Source organism: Hyperoodon ampullatus (genome assembly GCF_949752795.1).
Source record: "Hyperoodon ampullatus genome assembly, chromosome: X".
NCBI classification, from domain to species: domain Eukaryota; kingdom Metazoa; phylum Chordata; class Mammalia; order Artiodactyla; family Ziphiidae; genus Hyperoodon; species Hyperoodon ampullatus.
In genome coordinates, this window is record NC_136913.1 from 112,490,673 (window position 1) to 112,508,973 (window position 18,301).

At 38.7% G+C, this 18,301-nt stretch overlaps 1 protein-coding gene across 1 annotated transcript in view; it reads right to left on the reverse strand.

Moving 5' to 3' along the window:
• Positions 1-6,918: 6,918 nt before the first annotated feature.
• Positions 6,919-18,301, reverse strand: part of ZNF280C (zinc finger protein 280C) — a gene marked incomplete at both ends in the record, with an annotated part of 50,512 nt that continues 39,129 nt past the window's right edge. The window contains 7 exon segments of the mRNA XM_079727902.1: positions 6,919-6,954; positions 6,957-7,266; positions 7,924-7,960; positions 8,379-8,497; positions 12,383-12,445; positions 17,202-17,342; positions 17,804-18,102. Coding sequence (XP_079584028.1) covers positions 6,919-6,954; positions 6,957-7,266; positions 7,924-7,960; positions 8,379-8,497; positions 12,383-12,445; positions 17,202-17,342; positions 17,804-18,102 — 1,005 coding nt within the window.

An 18,301-nucleotide genomic window follows, 5' to 3' on the forward strand; every position in this document is an offset into this window, starting at 1 on the left:
AGAAAGTCCTTAACAGATAAAAATTGGCTGAAAATAGTAAGTTTCAAGAAAAGTAGGCAAATGTGTAGATTTGATAAGCATGAGTTACAGAGAGAAGTTAGACATAATTTCAGTAAGAGTCTGAAGCCTCCTGAGTTTGAAACAATGTAAAGTGACCATATACTCCAACACAAATTACTGGTCTCTTCCAGTTATGTATTTCTTATACTTTACAACCACAATCATGAGCACACAAGTTTCTCCTGATATAATTTCCAAAACTATGAAAATGGATATTGCTAGCCTCCAGTTTCATACTCCATCTTACAAATGATTCATGAACGTGAATGAAATGTCTAGAAGTTCATCTTACTCTCACCCAACTATTTTTTATTTCCCAGTTCAGAAAATCGAATGATTATTCTAGGTCAGCATTCTCCATACTGTATCTTATGGAGATTAATGTTTAGAAGTTATTAAGTATTGGGGGTGAAATTCCAGAGTCAAATAAATGTCTGCTAATTTTTTTCTTAGAGAACCATAAACCACATGTAGCATGAAAAATCCCACAATGAAGAATCTATTTAACTGTAACCCAGCATTTCCTAAATTTATTTGACCATGGCACTTTTATTATGCAGATCATTTACAAATTATGGACAACTCTAGACCTAGATCCCTTCTTTTGCAGAAATGGAAGAGTATTACTTTTACAAGAGTACATGTAGAGAGTTAACCATGACTAGGAATAATTGGGGTATTTCATTCTCTCAATGTATAAAAACTGTTTCTGCTATTGGGGAAAAAACTGTTTCTGCTATTGGGGAGAGTGGATGTGACATTCTGAATTCACTTTCTTCTAAGAACAAATTATAAGTGATGTTTAGGTATAACAAAAATACAATAATAAAATCCAAGAACTCCAGAACAAGTTAGTACCCACATTTTACAAATAGGCTATCTGAAGTCAAGGATACTGCCACTTCCCTGGTGTTCTTCTCACATCACTAGCCACGCCTCAGTCTCCTCTGCTGATTCCTTCTCATCTCTCTAACCGCTTATTGTTGGAATGCCCCAGGGCTTTATCTGTGGACCTTGTCCGTTCTCTACCTCTACTCTATCCCTCGGAGATCTCATACCACCTTGTGACTTAAAAAGAAATTTAAATGTTGACAGCCTGGACCTCTCCCCTAAACTCCAGGCTTACACATGAGAATGTCCATGACATCCCCACTTGGATATCTAATAGGCATCTCAAATTCAAACATGTCCTAAATCAAAGTCCTCATCTTCCCTCCCAAATCTGCTATTTTAGTCTTCTCCACCTCAGTTAATATCAACATTATCTTCCCAGGTGCTTAGGCTAATGACTGTGGTGTCCCCTACAACACTTTTTCTCTCACACCTCACATCCAACAAATTCTGTTGGCTCAACTTTCACGATATAGCCCCAGTTGAACCACTTATAAACGTACACTCTTACCATCCTACTCCAAACCCCTGTTATCTCCCACCTGGATTATTACAATAGCTTCCTAGCTGATCTCCCTGATTCTGCCCTTGGTCCCCTGCATCTTATTCTCAAGTCAGCAGCTAGAGTGATCCTGTTCACTGTACTTAAGAATTTTTGTTTTTCACTGAGGTATAAAACACTCCTGTATTCATCTGGAGAGGGTGTGGAGAAAAGGGAACCCTGCTACACTGTTGGTGCGAATGTAAATTGGTGCAGCCAGTATGGAGATTCCTTAAAAAAATAAAAATAGAGCTACCATATGATCCAGCAATCCCACTCCTGGGCATATATCTGGAGAAAACTCTAACTCAAAAAGATACATGCACCCCAATGTTCATTGCAGCACTATTTACAATAGCCAAGACATGGAAGCAACCTAAATGTTTACTGACAGATGAATGGATAAAGAAGATGTGGGACACACACACACACACACACACACACACACACACACACACACACACACAATGGGATACTACTCAGCCATAAAAAAGAATGAAATAATGCCATCTGAAGCAACATGGATGGACCTAGAGATTATCATACTAACGGAAGTAAGTCAGAGAAAGACAAATATCATCCTATATCACTTATATGTGGAATCTAAAAAAATGATACAAATGAACTTATTTACAAAACAGAAATAGGACTTCCCTGGTGGTGCAGTGGTTAAGAATCCGCCTGCCAATGCAGGGGACACGGGTTCGAGCCCTGGTCCGGGAAGATCCCACATGCCGCGGAGCAACTAAGCCCCGGGCAACACAACTACTGAGCCTGTGCTCTAGAGCCCGCGAGCCACAACTACTGAAGTCCGCGTACCTAGAGCCCACACTCCGCAACAAGAGAAGCCACCGCAATGAGAAGCCCACACGCCGCAATGAAGAGTAGCCCCTGCTCGCCACTAGAAAAAGCCTGCACAAAGCGCGAAGACCAAACAAAGACCCAACACAGCCAAAAATAAAATAAAAATTTAAAAAATTAAATTAAATTAAAAAACAATACAAAACAGAATCAGACTCACATAGAAAACAAACTTCTGGTTACCAAAAGGGAAACGGGGGAGGGGTGAATTTGGAATTTGAGATTAACAGATACACACTACTATATATAAAACGGACAAGGATTTACTGTATAGCACAGGGAACTATATTCAATATGTTGTAATAACTTAGAAAATAATAATTATATATGTATGTATAACTGAATCACTTTGCTGTACACCTGAAACATTGTAAATCAACTACACTTCAATAAGAAATAAAAATTAAAAAATAAAAACACTCCTTTGTTCAAAATCCACTAATGGCCTCCTCTCCCAGAATAATAGCCAAATCTTCACAATTGCCTGTAAGGCTCTATACTACATGGTCCACATTACCTCTCAGGCTCCATCTCCTACTACTGTCCCCCCTTCTCCCCAACTCTACTGCAGACCCATCAGTCTTGTTGCTGTTCCTTGAACCAGGCATGATCCTACTTCAGGGCCCTTCTTTTTCTTCCTCTCATTATGCTAGCTGTAGATTTTTATTAGGTTTAGGTTAAGGAGGCTTCCTTCATATTCCTAGTTTGCTAAGGTTTTTGTGTTTTTGGTTTTTTTTGTAGAAGATTCACATGCCATAGAATTAACCATTCTAAAGTGAACAATTCAGTTGCATTTAGTACATTCACAATGTTGTGCAGCCATCTTCTGTCTAGTTCCTCAACACTGTCGTCACCCTGAAAAGAAAACCCTGTACCCATTAAGCAGTCGCTCCCCATTCCCTCCTCCCCATAACCCCTGGCAAACACCAATCTTTCGGTCTCTATAGATTTGCCTATTCTGTATATTCCATATAAGTGTAATTATACAATGTGACCTGTGATTTTTCACTTAGCATCGTGTTTTTGAGGTCCATCCACATTGTAGCATGTATCATTACTTCATTCCTTTTCATGCCTAGATAATAGTGCATTTTATGAATATACTAGTTTATTTATCCCTTCATCTGTTTATGACATTTAGCCTGTTTCCCTCTTTTGTCTGTTGTGAACATGTGCTGTGCTATGAACATGCATGTACAAGTATCTGAGTCCCTGCTTTCGAGGCTTTTGGATACATACCTTGGAGTGGAACTGCTGGGTCATGTGGTAATTGTTTAACTTTTTGAGCAACCACCAAACTTTTTCACAGTGGCTGAACCATTTTGCATTACCATCAGCAACGAATGAGGATTCTAACTCCCCCTTCAGGACTTTTGCCTTTGCTGTTGTCTCTTTGGAATGCTCTTCTGATAGATATCCAAGTGGCTCACTTCCTTATCTCCAGGTCTTTAACTCATTTGTCATCCTGTCATGGAGGCCTATTCGGATCACCAAATTTAAAACTGCAACCTCCCAACTACCAATCTGTACTCACTATCCTCCTTCCGTACTTAATTTTTCTCAAGAATGTTGATCATCATCTAACATACTATACACTTTTCTTATTTTCTATTGTCTATCTTCCAACACTGAAAAATAAGCTCCACAGGGGCAGAGATTTCAGTCTGTTTTGCCAGCACCTAGAATAGTGTCAGGCACATAGTAAGTGCTCAGTAAATATTTACTAAACAAATAAATGAGGTCCAAAGAGGTGCTTTGGCAAAGTTTGACAAAACAGAGTAAGAAACAGTCTTTGTAGTTCAGAGGTTATTTTTCTAATAATGGTGATGGATTGAAACTGAGCCAATCACACTTTTTATTCAGCTGTAACCAAGAAGCATGCGTGCGTAAGATGGCTATTTCTAAATCAGGTGAAAGGACTATTTAGAATAGCCTGAAAGTGAAGAGATCAGACTGTCAAGCTAAAATTCATTAGCACCAATTAAAACTAAACTAACTGCCTATAATAAGCAAGCTTAGTACCGACTGAGATGTCTTATTTAAATGAAGTAAAAAAATGATGCTATGGGATACAGAATTTTAAGAGCATTATACTTTACGAAAATGAACCTAATATATACTGTAAGAAATAGAATCCTATGGAAGAACACAAAGGTGCACCCCTGCCTAAAATATTCCTATAGCAAGAATGTGGTTTATCGTTATTTGTGAACTATGACAGAGGCACAGAAAATATCTGTATATAAAAAGAGAACCTGGGGCTTCCCTGGTGGCACAGTGATTGAGAGTCCGCCTGCTGATGCAGGGGACATGGGTTCGTACCCCGGTCTGGGAGGATCCCACATGCCGCGGAGCGGCTGGGCCCATGGGCCATGGCCCCTGGGCCTGCGCGTCCGGAGCCTGTGCTCCGCAGTGGGGGAGGCCACAGCAGTGAGAGGCCCGCGTACCGCAAAAAAAAAAAAAAAAAAAAAAAGAGAACCTATGTTAAAACCACAAAGAAGTTATTTCTGGGCAAAAGTTTAAAGCTTGGTGCAATTAATACTGATGAATTATTCACCTGAAAATGGTTAAAATGGTAAATTTTATGTTATATATTTTTACCACAATTTTTGAAAAGTAAAAAAATATGGATAGAAAGATGGTGAATGAAAAAACATCTTAGAGACAGATATGGAAATAAAGACTAGAAATATCGCCAAGTCCACTACTAAGAAACAAGCAACTTCTGGAAATTTTGGAAAATCATTTACAGCAGAAATCAGTCTGGAAAATTAAAACTAATAAATTCAACTCTTTTGACTATGAGTTACAAGTAGACTACATAACAAGTGGTCCTTGAAATTGGCTTTCAATATGTTTCTGCTATAGGCTGAATGTTTCCCCCTCCCACCAGCCAAATTCAAATGTTGAAACCTAGTCCCCAGTGTGATGGTATTTGGAGGTGAGGCATCATTAGGTGATTAGGTCATGAGGGTGGAGCCCTTATGAATGAGATTAATGCCCTTGTAAAAGAGACCACAGAGAACTCTCTTGCCCTTCCCACCATGTGAGGAGACAGAGAGAAGACGACTGTCTATGAACCAGGAAGCAGGTCCTCAACAGACAATGAATCTGCCAGCACGTTGATCATGGACTTCCAGCTCCAGAAAAATGAGGAATAAATTTCTATTGTTTATAAGCCACCCAATTCTGTTATAGCAGCACAAACGGACCAAGTTTCAAAGTACAATTCAAGAAGTTCTAATGTTAAGAGGAAAAAAACCACTCATGATTGAGCCAAACAACTTCTGAGCCTGCCCACCTTTATGGTTATTAGGATTACAAAGGGACTCTTGCCACCGCTTAAAGTTCTAAAAATTAGTAAAGTATAAATAGTGAGTTTTTTTGTTTTGTTTTTTTTTTGCGGTACGCGGGCCTCTCACTGCTGTGGCCTCTCCCGTTGCGGAGCACAGGCTCCGGACGCGCAGGCTCAGCAGCCATGGCTCACGGGCCCAGGCGCTCTGCCGCATGTGGGATATCTTCCCGGACCGGGGCACGAACCCGTGTCCCCTGCATCGGCAGGCGGACGGACTCTCAACCACTGCACCACCAGGGAAGCCCTACATAGTGAGCTTTTAACTGCACTGAAGGAAAAACCAGAAGATGGATTCAACAGATAAAGCTCTCAGTCTGTAGGCCAAGTAATCAGGCTTCCATGTAAGAAGCAAAGCAATGCTCCTGGTTGTATGACAAAATCTACAGCTTTTATTCGAAGTTATTTGTTAGAAAATAATTCCAGAGGCACTTTAACAAACAAACTTTATTATCAAAACTGTTCAGCAAATCTATATTCAATGTAACCAAAATAAACACCAAATAAAAAAAAATATACATCTATATATATATGGACAAGAAACAAGTGCAGTTTTTGGTCCCAATATTTTCTGGATATATTATCTTTATCCAAAGGAGTTACATTAATGGCTAAGACGACATTATGTGTTAGATGTACAGAAAATGTAACTTTAAAATTTGTTTTAAGGTCTGTAGGAAGTGTTTTTTTTGCTAATTCTTTATGTCTTTGACCTCACAATCACTAAGATGTTAATGATAGTCCCAAGATAGACAGAGGATATAATAATGTCTAATGGTCTAAACAATTACCAAATTAAGAAGCTACCAATAGGTAGCTACATAAAATCTGTGGAGAATTGTAAGGATTTTGGGGGGAGCTACTAATGAAACAAAACAAACACAAGTTTTAAAGAAAAGAAATAAAAGAGGACATGACAAAATGGACGTTAATAAATTTGGTGAAGACAACATAAAACCAAGACAACAAAATTAAATTAGACTTAAAAAAATTGAATATTAGTACTGCTGAAAACTACTAGGGTTTAACTTTAACACTGGATAAAACTTTAAATGACTAGTAAAAATAACTAACTTTAGAACTGTAACTTTAGAAATTTGTTTTCCAAGAACATGGAAATAAACTTGGTTCCCTACATAACCAGTTTTTATATTCCTTGGACTGCATGCATGCTAGAGAAAGATTAAAGGGCAGCAGCCAAAATGATTAAACTTCAACTTGGATGTTGAAGCACTGGTTTGATGGGCTTTTTTCTTGGTCAGAATCAATCCATAAGCTTAAGATCACGAACCAAAGCCCCCAGTGGGAAGCTGTGCTCAATTTGGTGGGCCTTGAGGTCATCTCTGGCCACATTAGCATCAGTCTTATGGGAGGCCAGTCATGAAGGAACGGACTCTCCCTAAGATCTGATTTCTTAAGGCCACAACCTAGAGGAGGTCTCACAGTCAAACAATTCACATTCCTTGGAAAGAGAGAACAGGCATCAGATGTGTCCATCGAAGGGGGACACTGACCAGGAGTACCCTGGATTTTTTTGGAAATTTCTGTGTTGCTTCTGCATCTGAAAAATATGAAAAATAGAACAATGACAGACAAGGAAGGAGGAAAAAGACAGCTATCTGACCTAAAATTTTAAGACTTATAAGAAATTAACTAAGAAACCAGACAAAACAGACAAAAAAAGATGAACAGTCACATCTTTGGGAATGCAATATTCTGAAAGCAAGTATAGCAGAGAAAAACACAAATTATTTTAAGCAAAGCGAGAAAAGACCATAGCAACAAAAGTTATTTTTGAAGAGAGCCAACTAGAGAGAAAAGCGTATGTTAAGATATGTTAACCTGACACAAAGATAAGGTGGAATAAGACTCTAGTGCCATCTGAAAGCTGAAAAGAGCTGAACAATGAGAACTAGTGTCATGAACTTGGCTGTTTAACCACCTTCGTATGAGAAAACACTTCAGAACTTTGAACTTAGGAAACTGCCTTTGTGTAAGAAAACACTTCAGAACTTTGAACTTAGGAAATTCCAACTTGTCTTGCACCAGGTTGCACGAGCTCCATAGAGCAGGAATCTATTTCAACAAGCGGCTTTAAAAACAAAAACAAAAACAAAAACACTTTAATATTTTTCATTTCTATTAATGATACATTTAAAAAATGCAACAGTGCTAAAATCCATCAAAGAAAAACGCACTAAATGAATATTAAACTTACGCAGAAGTGGGTCCAGAAGCTGAGATACTTCCAGGAACTGAAATTAGAAGAGTTTTACATTTAAAATAGAATATATGAGGAATGAAAAGGGGAAAGGGGGGAAGGGATAAATTAGGAGTTTGGGATTAGCAGATACAAACTACTGTATATAAAACAGATAAACAACAAGGTCCTACTGTATAGCATAGGGAACTATATTCAATATCTTGTAATAAACTATAGTGGAAAAGAATCCGAAAAAGAATCTATGTATATGTGTATAACTGAATCACTTTGCTGTACACCAGAGACTAACACAACACTGTAAATCAACTAACTATACTTCAATAAAAAATTTTCTTTAAGAATATATGAGGAATGAAACTATCATTTTAATATGTAAGAGCCATATTGTGGCTGATCAAAAATACTGGAATAAGTATCAGAAATCCAAAGTAACACAATTATATACGTACCATTCTCCATTATAACTTGGCAAGTATGAGTTTTACGTTGACTTAAGTGTTTAGCCATAAGATCTAAACCAGAAGAATCAGTTAGGAAATCACATTTAAGGCACACCAGAGTAATGCCCCTATGAAAAAAAAAAGAAGACAGAAAGAAAAGGTTTTTATCTTTTATGAAAATCCATATACAAGTTCAACCATTATTTTTTCCATGTAATAACTTGATTTGTTTTTTATGTGTCATGATCACCATTTGCAAATTTTGTTATATAAACCCGATATATATGAGATGGTATAACCATGTCTCTAGAAAATGGCATAGCCATGTCTAAATTATGCTAGCATTTAGTGCTCTATAAGCTGTTCCCTCTAATGCCAGTTTCCAAAAGATATGAGTGAAGAGAACTAAAGCCCAGTCATGACTCCACTAACTTATATAACTTGTGCAAGGTACAATCTTTCCATGCCTTTGCCCATCTGCAAAGCAAGGTTACAATATTCATCCATTCAATACACATTTTCTGAGAACCTTCGTTACATACTCTGTACTACTAGGTCTTATGGATACAAGAGTGAACAAAAAAGGATACACTCTGTGAGGCCTACAATCTAATGCCCTATTTAATTGATGATAAAATCAGAAAAGAAAGGAGGCCTTAAAAATAAATCATGCAGGGAGTTACAAGATGGCGGAAGAGTAAGACGCGGAGATCACCTTCCTCCCACAGATACATCAGAAACACATCTACACGTGGAACAACTCCTACAGAACACCTACTGAGCGCTGGCAGAAGACCTCAGACCTCCCAAAAGGCAAAAAACTCCCCACGTACCTGGGTAGGGCAAAAGAAAAAAGAATAAACAGATACAAAAGAATAGGGACGGGGACCTGCACCAGTGGGAGGGAGCTGTGAAGGAGGAAAGGTTTCCACACACTAGGAAGCCCCTTCACGGGCAGAGACTGTGGGTGGCGGAGAAGGGGGAGCTTCGGAGCCACGGAGGAGAGCGCAGCAACAGGGGTGCAGAGGGCAAAGCGGAGAGATTCCCGCACAGAGGATCGGTGCCGACCAGCACTCACCAGCCCGAGAGGCTTGTCTGCTCACCCGCCCGGGTGGGCGGGGGCTGGGAGCTGAAGCTCGGGCTTTGGTCGGATCCCAGAGAGAGGACTGGGGTTGGCGGCTTGAACACAGCCTGAAGGGGCTAGTGCGCCATGGCTAGCTGGGAGGCAGTCCGGGAAAAAGCCTGGAGCTGTCTCTTTTTGAATTATGGTTTTCTCAGGGTATATGCCCAGCAGTGGGATTGCTGGGTCGTATGCTAGTTCTATTTTTAGTTTTTTAAGGAGCCTTCATACTGTTCTCCATAGTGGCTATATCAATTTACATTCCCACCAACAATTCAAGAGGGTTCCCTTTCAGAGCCCATATTCTTTTTTTTTTTTTTTTTTTTTTTTTTTTGCGGTACGCGGGCCTCTCACTGTTGTGGCCTCTCCCGTTGCGGAGCACAGGCTCCGGACGCTCAAGCTCAGCGGCCATGGCTCAAGGGCCCAGCCACTCCGCGGCATGTGGGATCCTCCCGAACCGGGGCACGAACCCGCGTCCCCTGCATCGGCAGGCGGACCCTCAACCACTGCGCCGCCAGGGAAGCCCAGAGCCCATATTCTTAAATGTGACATGACACCACCTCTCCACCTTAACCCAGGTTATCTTATTAAATTAGTGTTAACTACTGCAATAGTCTTAACCAGTCTATGTGCCTCATGTAGCTACAACTCACCTTGTATACCCCTCCAAATTCATCTTCTTTCAGTACCCTTGATTCTACACAAAACCACGATGGCTTTCCCAACATCCTCAAATTAAAATTAAGTCCAAATTCCCCAGCCTTTTTCAAGGATTCCACAATCTGCATCTCAGCTCAAAACTATTTCCCCAGACTCTGAACTTAATGCTGTTATATGAACTTCATGCTCCATTCAAACTGTACTACTTGTCATTCATTGTGTATGTCTTCTGCTTTTTTCCTGTCTGCATTTTTATTCATGCTATTTCTTCCAACTAAAATGCCCCATGCCTCTTCTTATAAGTAGAAAGCTTTCTTTTGAAATCAGTAACTCTCATTGCACTTATTACAAACCTCCTTGCATTAATTTCTGTAGTTATTTATGTTCACACCTTACTGTAAATGGTACATTCCTTGAAGGTTGGTACCAAGCCTTCTTCATCACTGTCATCTTTATAGGACTTGCTACGTTGTGTTATACATAATAGATGTACAATAAATAGCTAAAGAATGAACACTGCATTTTAACAAAATATTAATTACAAAATTTGTTTTGTAAAATTTCAAGTATGTAAACTCCCATACACAGAAAATAACCAATTTTCTGTTTAAATTTGAGATCCACCCAAGGTAAGAAAAAAGTCCCTCAGATCTTTAAAGACATGCAGTTAATTTAAGAACCAAGCACACAACTGTGTTTGACAACAGTGAGGTAAAAATCAAATTAAATTCTCATCTTTACAAATCCTTTTCATTACTATAAAAATTTTTAGTACAGGTTAATACCTAAATATAGTTTATTAGAATCTTCTAATGCCTTGAATTTAGTAATATTTTAAAAATAGCACGAATATATTTTAAAAATGGAATCAAACTTTCCTCTGCCTATGAGCTATTTGTCTATCATCCACATACTCCACATATGTCACTTTCAATATTAATTTATTCAACAAATATTTATGGAATGTCTATCATGTGTCAGGCACTATTCAATGCCCAGCAAATGTCTGGCATAGCTCAGTATCTGAACTACACACATCCTAGTGAGAAGATATAGACAATAAACAAGAGGGTGAAATATACAATACATTGAACAGTAAAAAGCTGCCATGAAGTAAAAATAAAGCAAGAAAGGGAGATAGGGAGTGCTGGGGGTGGGGCCCGGGGAAAGGATGCTACCTCATTATTATTATTATTATTATTATTTTTTGCGGTACCCGGGCCTCTCACTGTTGTGGCCTCTCCCGTTGCAGAGCACAGGCTCCGGACGCGCAGGCTCAGGGGCCATGGCTCACAGACCTAGCTGCTCTGCGGCATGTGGGATCCTCCCGGACCGGGGCACGAACCCGTGTCCCCTCCATCAGCAGGCAGACTCTCAACCACTGCGCCACCAGGGAAGCCCGGATGCTACTTTAAATGGGGCGGTCCAGGAAAGGCTCACTCATTGGAGGAGAGACCTAAAGGAGCTACCTAAAGGTAGCTACCATGGGAGCTAGCTACCCATGCAGATATCCGGGGAAGAGGAAATGAGGCAAAAGGAATAATAAATACAAAGGTGCTGAGACACAGCAACCCCTCTTCTACTTTTCCACTAACCCAAAGCATCAAAACAAGTATTGGCTAAACTTAAGTCTATGTCTTAGCCTCCTGCTACAAAGATCTTGACAATGGTATTTCAAATAGCAATGAGAACATGAACAAAATAATTAAACAAAGGAATATGGAGTGAAAAGGAATTAGAAGAATGTGAAAAAAAATGGTGCTTAGTGAATTCTGAGCAAAGTGTGTGTGGTATAACCAAAATGAATTATCAATGCCTTTAGAAATGTTCACAACAATTCCTCCGAACAGTAAACAAGTTGTGTACTTTTATTTCAAAAATAAAAAAGCCCCAAGGATTATGAAGGCTATATATTGATCACAACCAAAGTAGTATTAGTCACTTTACTAGGTATCTTAAAAGTCTTTTAAATTTTCAAATATTGCTGGAGAGCCTTATTTTTTAAATTTTATAATGCAAATTCATGCAAGTTTCACCTTAATGCCTGACATCACTGAAACAAGTTTAGCTGGAGAATATAGGCAATTCCCTCTTTGAGGTAAGGATATAAAGTACAGAACTCTATTATGTCTAGTAGCAATCACTTCATTTTCCAAACTAAGCACTCCAGCATCAGGTTAAAAAGCTACTATAATTTTTCAGTAGAGAGAATGAAAAAAGATCAAGTACTTACCTGAGAGTTCCAGAGTGCTTCTTAAAAAGATAAAACCGTTTAGTTGGCTGCTTGCTATGAGAGCTGGAGAGACAAAAGACAAATGAGATTTTATTATACAATAAGTCATTAATTAATTTTATGACCAGTTTTCAAGCCTATGCTTAGTTTCTTAGTTTTGAAAAAAGACCATGATTTAAATTATAAAACTCTATTAGCATCTCTGTTTAATTCAAGATTTTTATCTTACGTTTCATTTTCCCTGTGTGTTTTCGAACAACATATTTCCCGGAGAATAATCTTAAATGATCATACCTCACCATTATAAAAAAAAACCTTTAGAGTTAAAAATGCAAAGAGCATCAAATTAAGTTTTTCAACTGTTAAGATTTGAGAACAACTTAAAAGGTATTGGCTAATAATGTATTTTGCTATAATATAAATTGTTATGAATAATAATTATTACTTTCTAATCTTGATATACTTAGCCCAGGGGACCAATCTGAATGATCCTGAAAGTAACTGTTTCTTGGGCTAAATGACATTACTTACCATCAGTAAAAATGAAACATTTAAAGAATCTTTTGCAATTACTAGGAGAACTTTTAAAGAACACGAATTAAAAGCAGAGCTCATGAGTTAAAACAATACTTTCTCTACACACAGAACAGAAAACCGCTAACCAAATTTCGCAGCGAATGCTAATAGCTTTTATACCCCCTTTTAAACTGATAAGGAAAGCTTTCCTGTATTAGAAAGTCACGCAGAATTAGCTGGGATTAGTGTAGCACAGTATTACTCAAACTGTGGTCCACAGACCAGCAGCATCCATATCACCTGGGAGCTTATTAGGAATACAAAGTCTCAGCTCCCACTCCAGACTTACTGAATTAATCTCTGGTGGTGGAGCCCAGAAATCAGTTTCAACAAGTTTTTCAGATGATTCTTTTTTTTTTGCGGTACGCGGGCCTCTCACCGCTGTGGCCTCTCCCGCTGCGGAGCACAGGCTCCAGACGTGCAGACTCAGCAGCCATGGCCCACGGGCCCAGCCGCTCCGCGGCATGTGGGATCCTTCCGGACCGGGGCACGAACACACGTCCCCTGCATCGGCAGGCGGACTCTCAACCACTGCGCCACCAGGGAAGCCCTCAGATGATTCTTATGCAAGATAAAGTTTGAAAAGTACTAGCCCTAGCTTGCACTGACAGACCCAAACCAGACAACACATCAAGTCAATGGTTACCCTAAGACACACAGTAACTATCATCAGCATACCATGTATACATGGGAAAAGAATGGCTACCTATAATCCCAAGAAAAAATCCTCAGAATAGGTGCTATGGTGAATACAAAGAACTGCTCTCTCAAGTAGGTAAGACAGACACATTTAATATGAGGCAGAATAGCTGAGTAGTACAGAACTCAAAGAAACAACTGATTCCTATGAGTGGCTGTGGTGATCAGATACTTCACAGAAGGTAAAATGAAAGGGAAGGAGAAGGGTATTCCAAAGAATAAGGAAAAGTCACTTTAGATATTGAATATGGGACGAACTATACATTGGGGAAGATTAATTAATCTGGGAGGCTTGACTTCTGTATGATTACAGAGTTGGTATGGGCTGAGAATAAAGATACTCAACCTCTGAGAAAAATGAAGCTTCTGTATGTACAGAGCTTTATCCTGTGACAAAAGTCCACACGGGTCGGAGTGAGGGTATCCAATTAATGGGGAGGTACTTGAGGCAACCAGGGAAGCAAGGCACCAATGAAGTAGGGGAAACACAGAGAGAGCTTCAAGGCCCTTAGAAGAATAGAAGTGGAAGATTTCAGTTCTATATGAGGCTAACGATGAGTAAGCAATGAGTGTGCGTGATGACAATGCAGTGCAGGGTTGGGGCTAACTGGAAATTAGAAAAGGGCTATGAAGGAAGCCTGGAGCCAACTGGGAATATTTTGGGATAGAATGGGGTCAGAAGTCCTACAGGACAGTTGAGGAGCCTATGGAAAATGGGAAAGGAGAGGACAGAATGATCCATGGGTTTAAGAAACACCAAAGATAATTTCCAATTTAATCTCTTGGAAATTAGGGGCAGAATTAAAGTCCCACTGGGGCAGCCATGTGTTTGGCACAGAATAAGAGACCAGCATTCTCCCCAGCAGTATACTGAGAGAAAGGTTGGCTGTGGTCTGGTTTGGAACAACTGAGGTATGGGTGAAGAACCACTGCAGTAGTTGTGAGGCAGAGTGGTAAATTACAGAAGATGGACTTTCAGGAAGCCATGATGAATGGTGGCAGATCCAAGAGAACTCCATAGGCTTCAGAAACTTAAAGTGTATTATTTCCAGGTGATGCTCCACATTTATGGAAATAATGCGTGGAGACAGACTGAGCTTAAAGGGTACTGGGGTGATAAGAGTTTGGATCCTAGACAGACAAAAATGTTTGACTTATTTGTGTCCTGTATAAATGCCAGTGAGTTAAAGGTGAAAATATCTATCAAATAGTTAGACATGAAGAGTTGGATCTCAGGAAAACTCAGCATTGAAATTGGAGGATTTACAGTTGAAAGGTAAAAGATAAAACTCTAAGAGTGGTTGAAGTACCAAGAAAAGAAACGTAAAGAGGCAAGAAGAGCTGAAGAAAGAAAAGGTAATGAAATAGAGGAGTAGCAAACAAGAAAAAAATGGTGGTAATAGTTTGAGAAGTTGAGAAGAGTTTCAAAAGTGAGTGATCAAAAGTATCAAATACTCTAAAGCAGTCATGGAGGAGTAAGAATGAAAAGCAGTGAGTACACTGAGTGATTAGGACATGACTGATAACCTTCAAAGGGGCAGCTTGAACTGACAGATGGGGGTGATACTCAAATTACAAAGGGTAAAGAAATGACAAACAAGATAGTAAAGAATACTCTTTACAAATGTTGACAGTAAAAGGAAGATAAGAAAATATGCAAAGTAAAGGCAAATCTCCCTCATCCTAAAAAAAAAAAAAACCTGAAAATATTTGCAGGCAGAAGGAATGTGGTAGAGAGAAAAAGATGAAATGTAGGTGCATAAGATTATGGAGGAAATGGAGGAGATGAGGGGCAGGATTAACTTTGAAAAAGAGGACATATCTTTTTCTGAGATTAATGTTTGGATGAAGGAAAAAAAACGAGGTAGAAAGAGGTTAACCTTGGGAAAAATGAAAAGGATGACCTCTGAGTAATTAGTAGGCAAGGTTAACAACTGAGAGACTAGAATAAAATCTTGAAGGTACTGAAAAGGATTTAAACATGTTGTAGATAAAAACAAAGAGGTACTTTTAAAAAGACAGGACCACATTAAAGTTAAAGATCAGGAATCCAGAGCTGACTGAATCAAGCACAGTTTGGGTTCTAGAATTGAGCATAGAGAAAGATCAAAAAGGATAAGAGAGTCAAGGATAGCAAGGTTAAGCATGATTGAAGATGTAAAGGATTCTAGAACAAAAAAACAGAGCAACATTCAAAACAGATGAACTTGAGGGTGAAGTTGACTATACGACTCGATTGGTGATGCTGGACTGGAAAAGAGGGGTCAAGACTGAAAGTCCTGGGGTAATGAGGTTTCAAAACGAATGAATATTGTATATGATGAGGTAAAATTGGATGGTGGTAAAGAAGGGGGTACAACACCTCAGAGGTGGATGTGAAGTGCTGGCATTAAAGAAGTCAAGGCAACATGATGACAGGCTGATCATCAGGGGGAAAAAAAACCTGAGAGCTAAGTTCTGAAGGCATTAAAAAATGTGGGCAAATCCTTGAAAGTGGTAGTTAACTATGACCATAAAGTAATGTAGAGGTCTTGTTATGATTTGCAAGAAAACCACTTTTATTGGTTATACCTTATTTCTGACTGAAAATAAATGGAACTACCTCAATCTGAATAATCAACTTAGTATATTTATATCTGAATAATTTTTGTCTATTAAAAAAAATCTATCCCGGGGCTTCCCTGGTGGCGCAGTGGTTGAGAGTCCGCCTGCCGATGCAGGGGACACGGGTTTGTGCCCCGGTCCGGGAAGATCCCACATGCCTCAGAGCGGCTGGGCCCGTGAGCCATGGCCGCTGAGCCTGCGTGTCCGGAGCCTGTGCTCTGCAATGGGAGAGGCCACAACAGTGAGAGGCCCGTGTACCGCAAAAAAAAAAAAAAAAAAAAATCTATCCCAAAGGCATAAAGTACCAATGAGGTTCAAATGAAAGTAATGTGGGCTCTGAAGTCTTTCTCTAGCAACAGAGTACATGGTAGGTGCTCAAATAATGTAAATAGAATTGATATATGAAAAGAAATTCCAACAGTAGCGTCATGACCGGAATATCCCTGTACTCTCTCATTTCACATTCATCAAATGAATGCAAAGATAGATGGCTTGAAAGACAGATGGACAGACAGATGGATAAGAGAGAGAGAGTGCGAGAGAGTGAGCATGTGAGCACCGATGATGTTCCTAGCGTCTTTGACAAAGCTGAAGTCTCTAAAAGTTAACTGCTTTGAAGTGGATAACACTCACGTGGTTACATATATTTATTTGATAAATATTTTGGAAACATTTAAAATTTTATGGACCACTTTTTGAAAGACTTTGAAAAATAATTTCCTTAACAAACTTATTCTAATTTCATTAGTCTAACTGTTCTTAAAATTTTTGTTCCACTAATTTCATGAGTTATTACGCTGGAAAACAGTATTGGGTAATATCCTAGAAGTTCCCTGTTGCTAGATCTTTTTAGATCCTTGATGTGACAAACTGGCTTTGTTTTCAAAAACCAAATATCTTGAATGGCAGTTTTGACTGGCAGTGTACATGTTTAACTCACCTCACCATATGATTTATAAAGGCTTTGTTACAGTTTGTTTTGTATCTGCAAAAATTACAGTGGATATATATTGGAAAGTGGCTTGCAAAATCTTTTATTTTGGAACGACACTCAATGCACTTGGGAACTCCCCAACGACACCTTATGGAGACAGAAAAAAATATATTGTAAAACAAAAAAATAAGGTAGAGGCTTATTAATGTTTTATTAATTGAAGCCAAGGTGTTTAAATTAAATCTTTAAATAGAGACTTATAATTTGAAAATTTGCTTGGAAACAACAAGCTAGAATAAGTAAAAAAGTCTAATACCAGTTAATGTTTCCTTGGAATAAAAAGGATCACGTTAACAATTCAACTATCACAAGATATAAGAATAAAATATAAGATTAGTGTAAAGGATGACAATTATACAATAAACTCAGTAATTCAAGTTCTGTTCAGCAGTTGTAAAAAGTACCTTTTTATTATCTTCTTGGCCTTCATGCCGGATAAGTGATTATCATGTAAATGTGCGTATCTAGTGATATGCTAAGCTATATTTAAATAACCTTTAATATTTAATATTAGATTAGGATTGTATATCAGGAATAGAAGATATTACCTTAAATTCTTCAAAGCTATGCTGATTTTATTCTTCCTGTTGCGCTCTTTCTTTTGCTTGCAATAATAGGTTTTTGCTTTATATTCAAATACACCTCCACCTTGCTTACTTGCAGTGGATGTAGTTGCACGAGTGCTTCTTGTATTATATCTACTTTTATGAGCTTTTGTAGGATTTTTAGCAGTTTTACTTGTAGACATTGAAGGTGAGACCTGACAAGAAGAAGTGCTTGGAGTATACTTGGAAGATGTAGTTGATAGACTTGAACCAAGAGGTCCAGCCGAAGCTCTAATAGTAACCTATAAAAATGAAGACAATATATATTTTTAGAAAATTAAGCATCACATTAATATTAAAAAGATCAAACATTATGCAGGCCATAATTGGTTTTTGACAAGGATGCCAAAACAATTCAGTGAGGGAAACAATAGTATTGTCAACAAATGGTGCTGGGACAACTGGATATCTACATGCAAAAGAATGAATTTGGACCCCTAC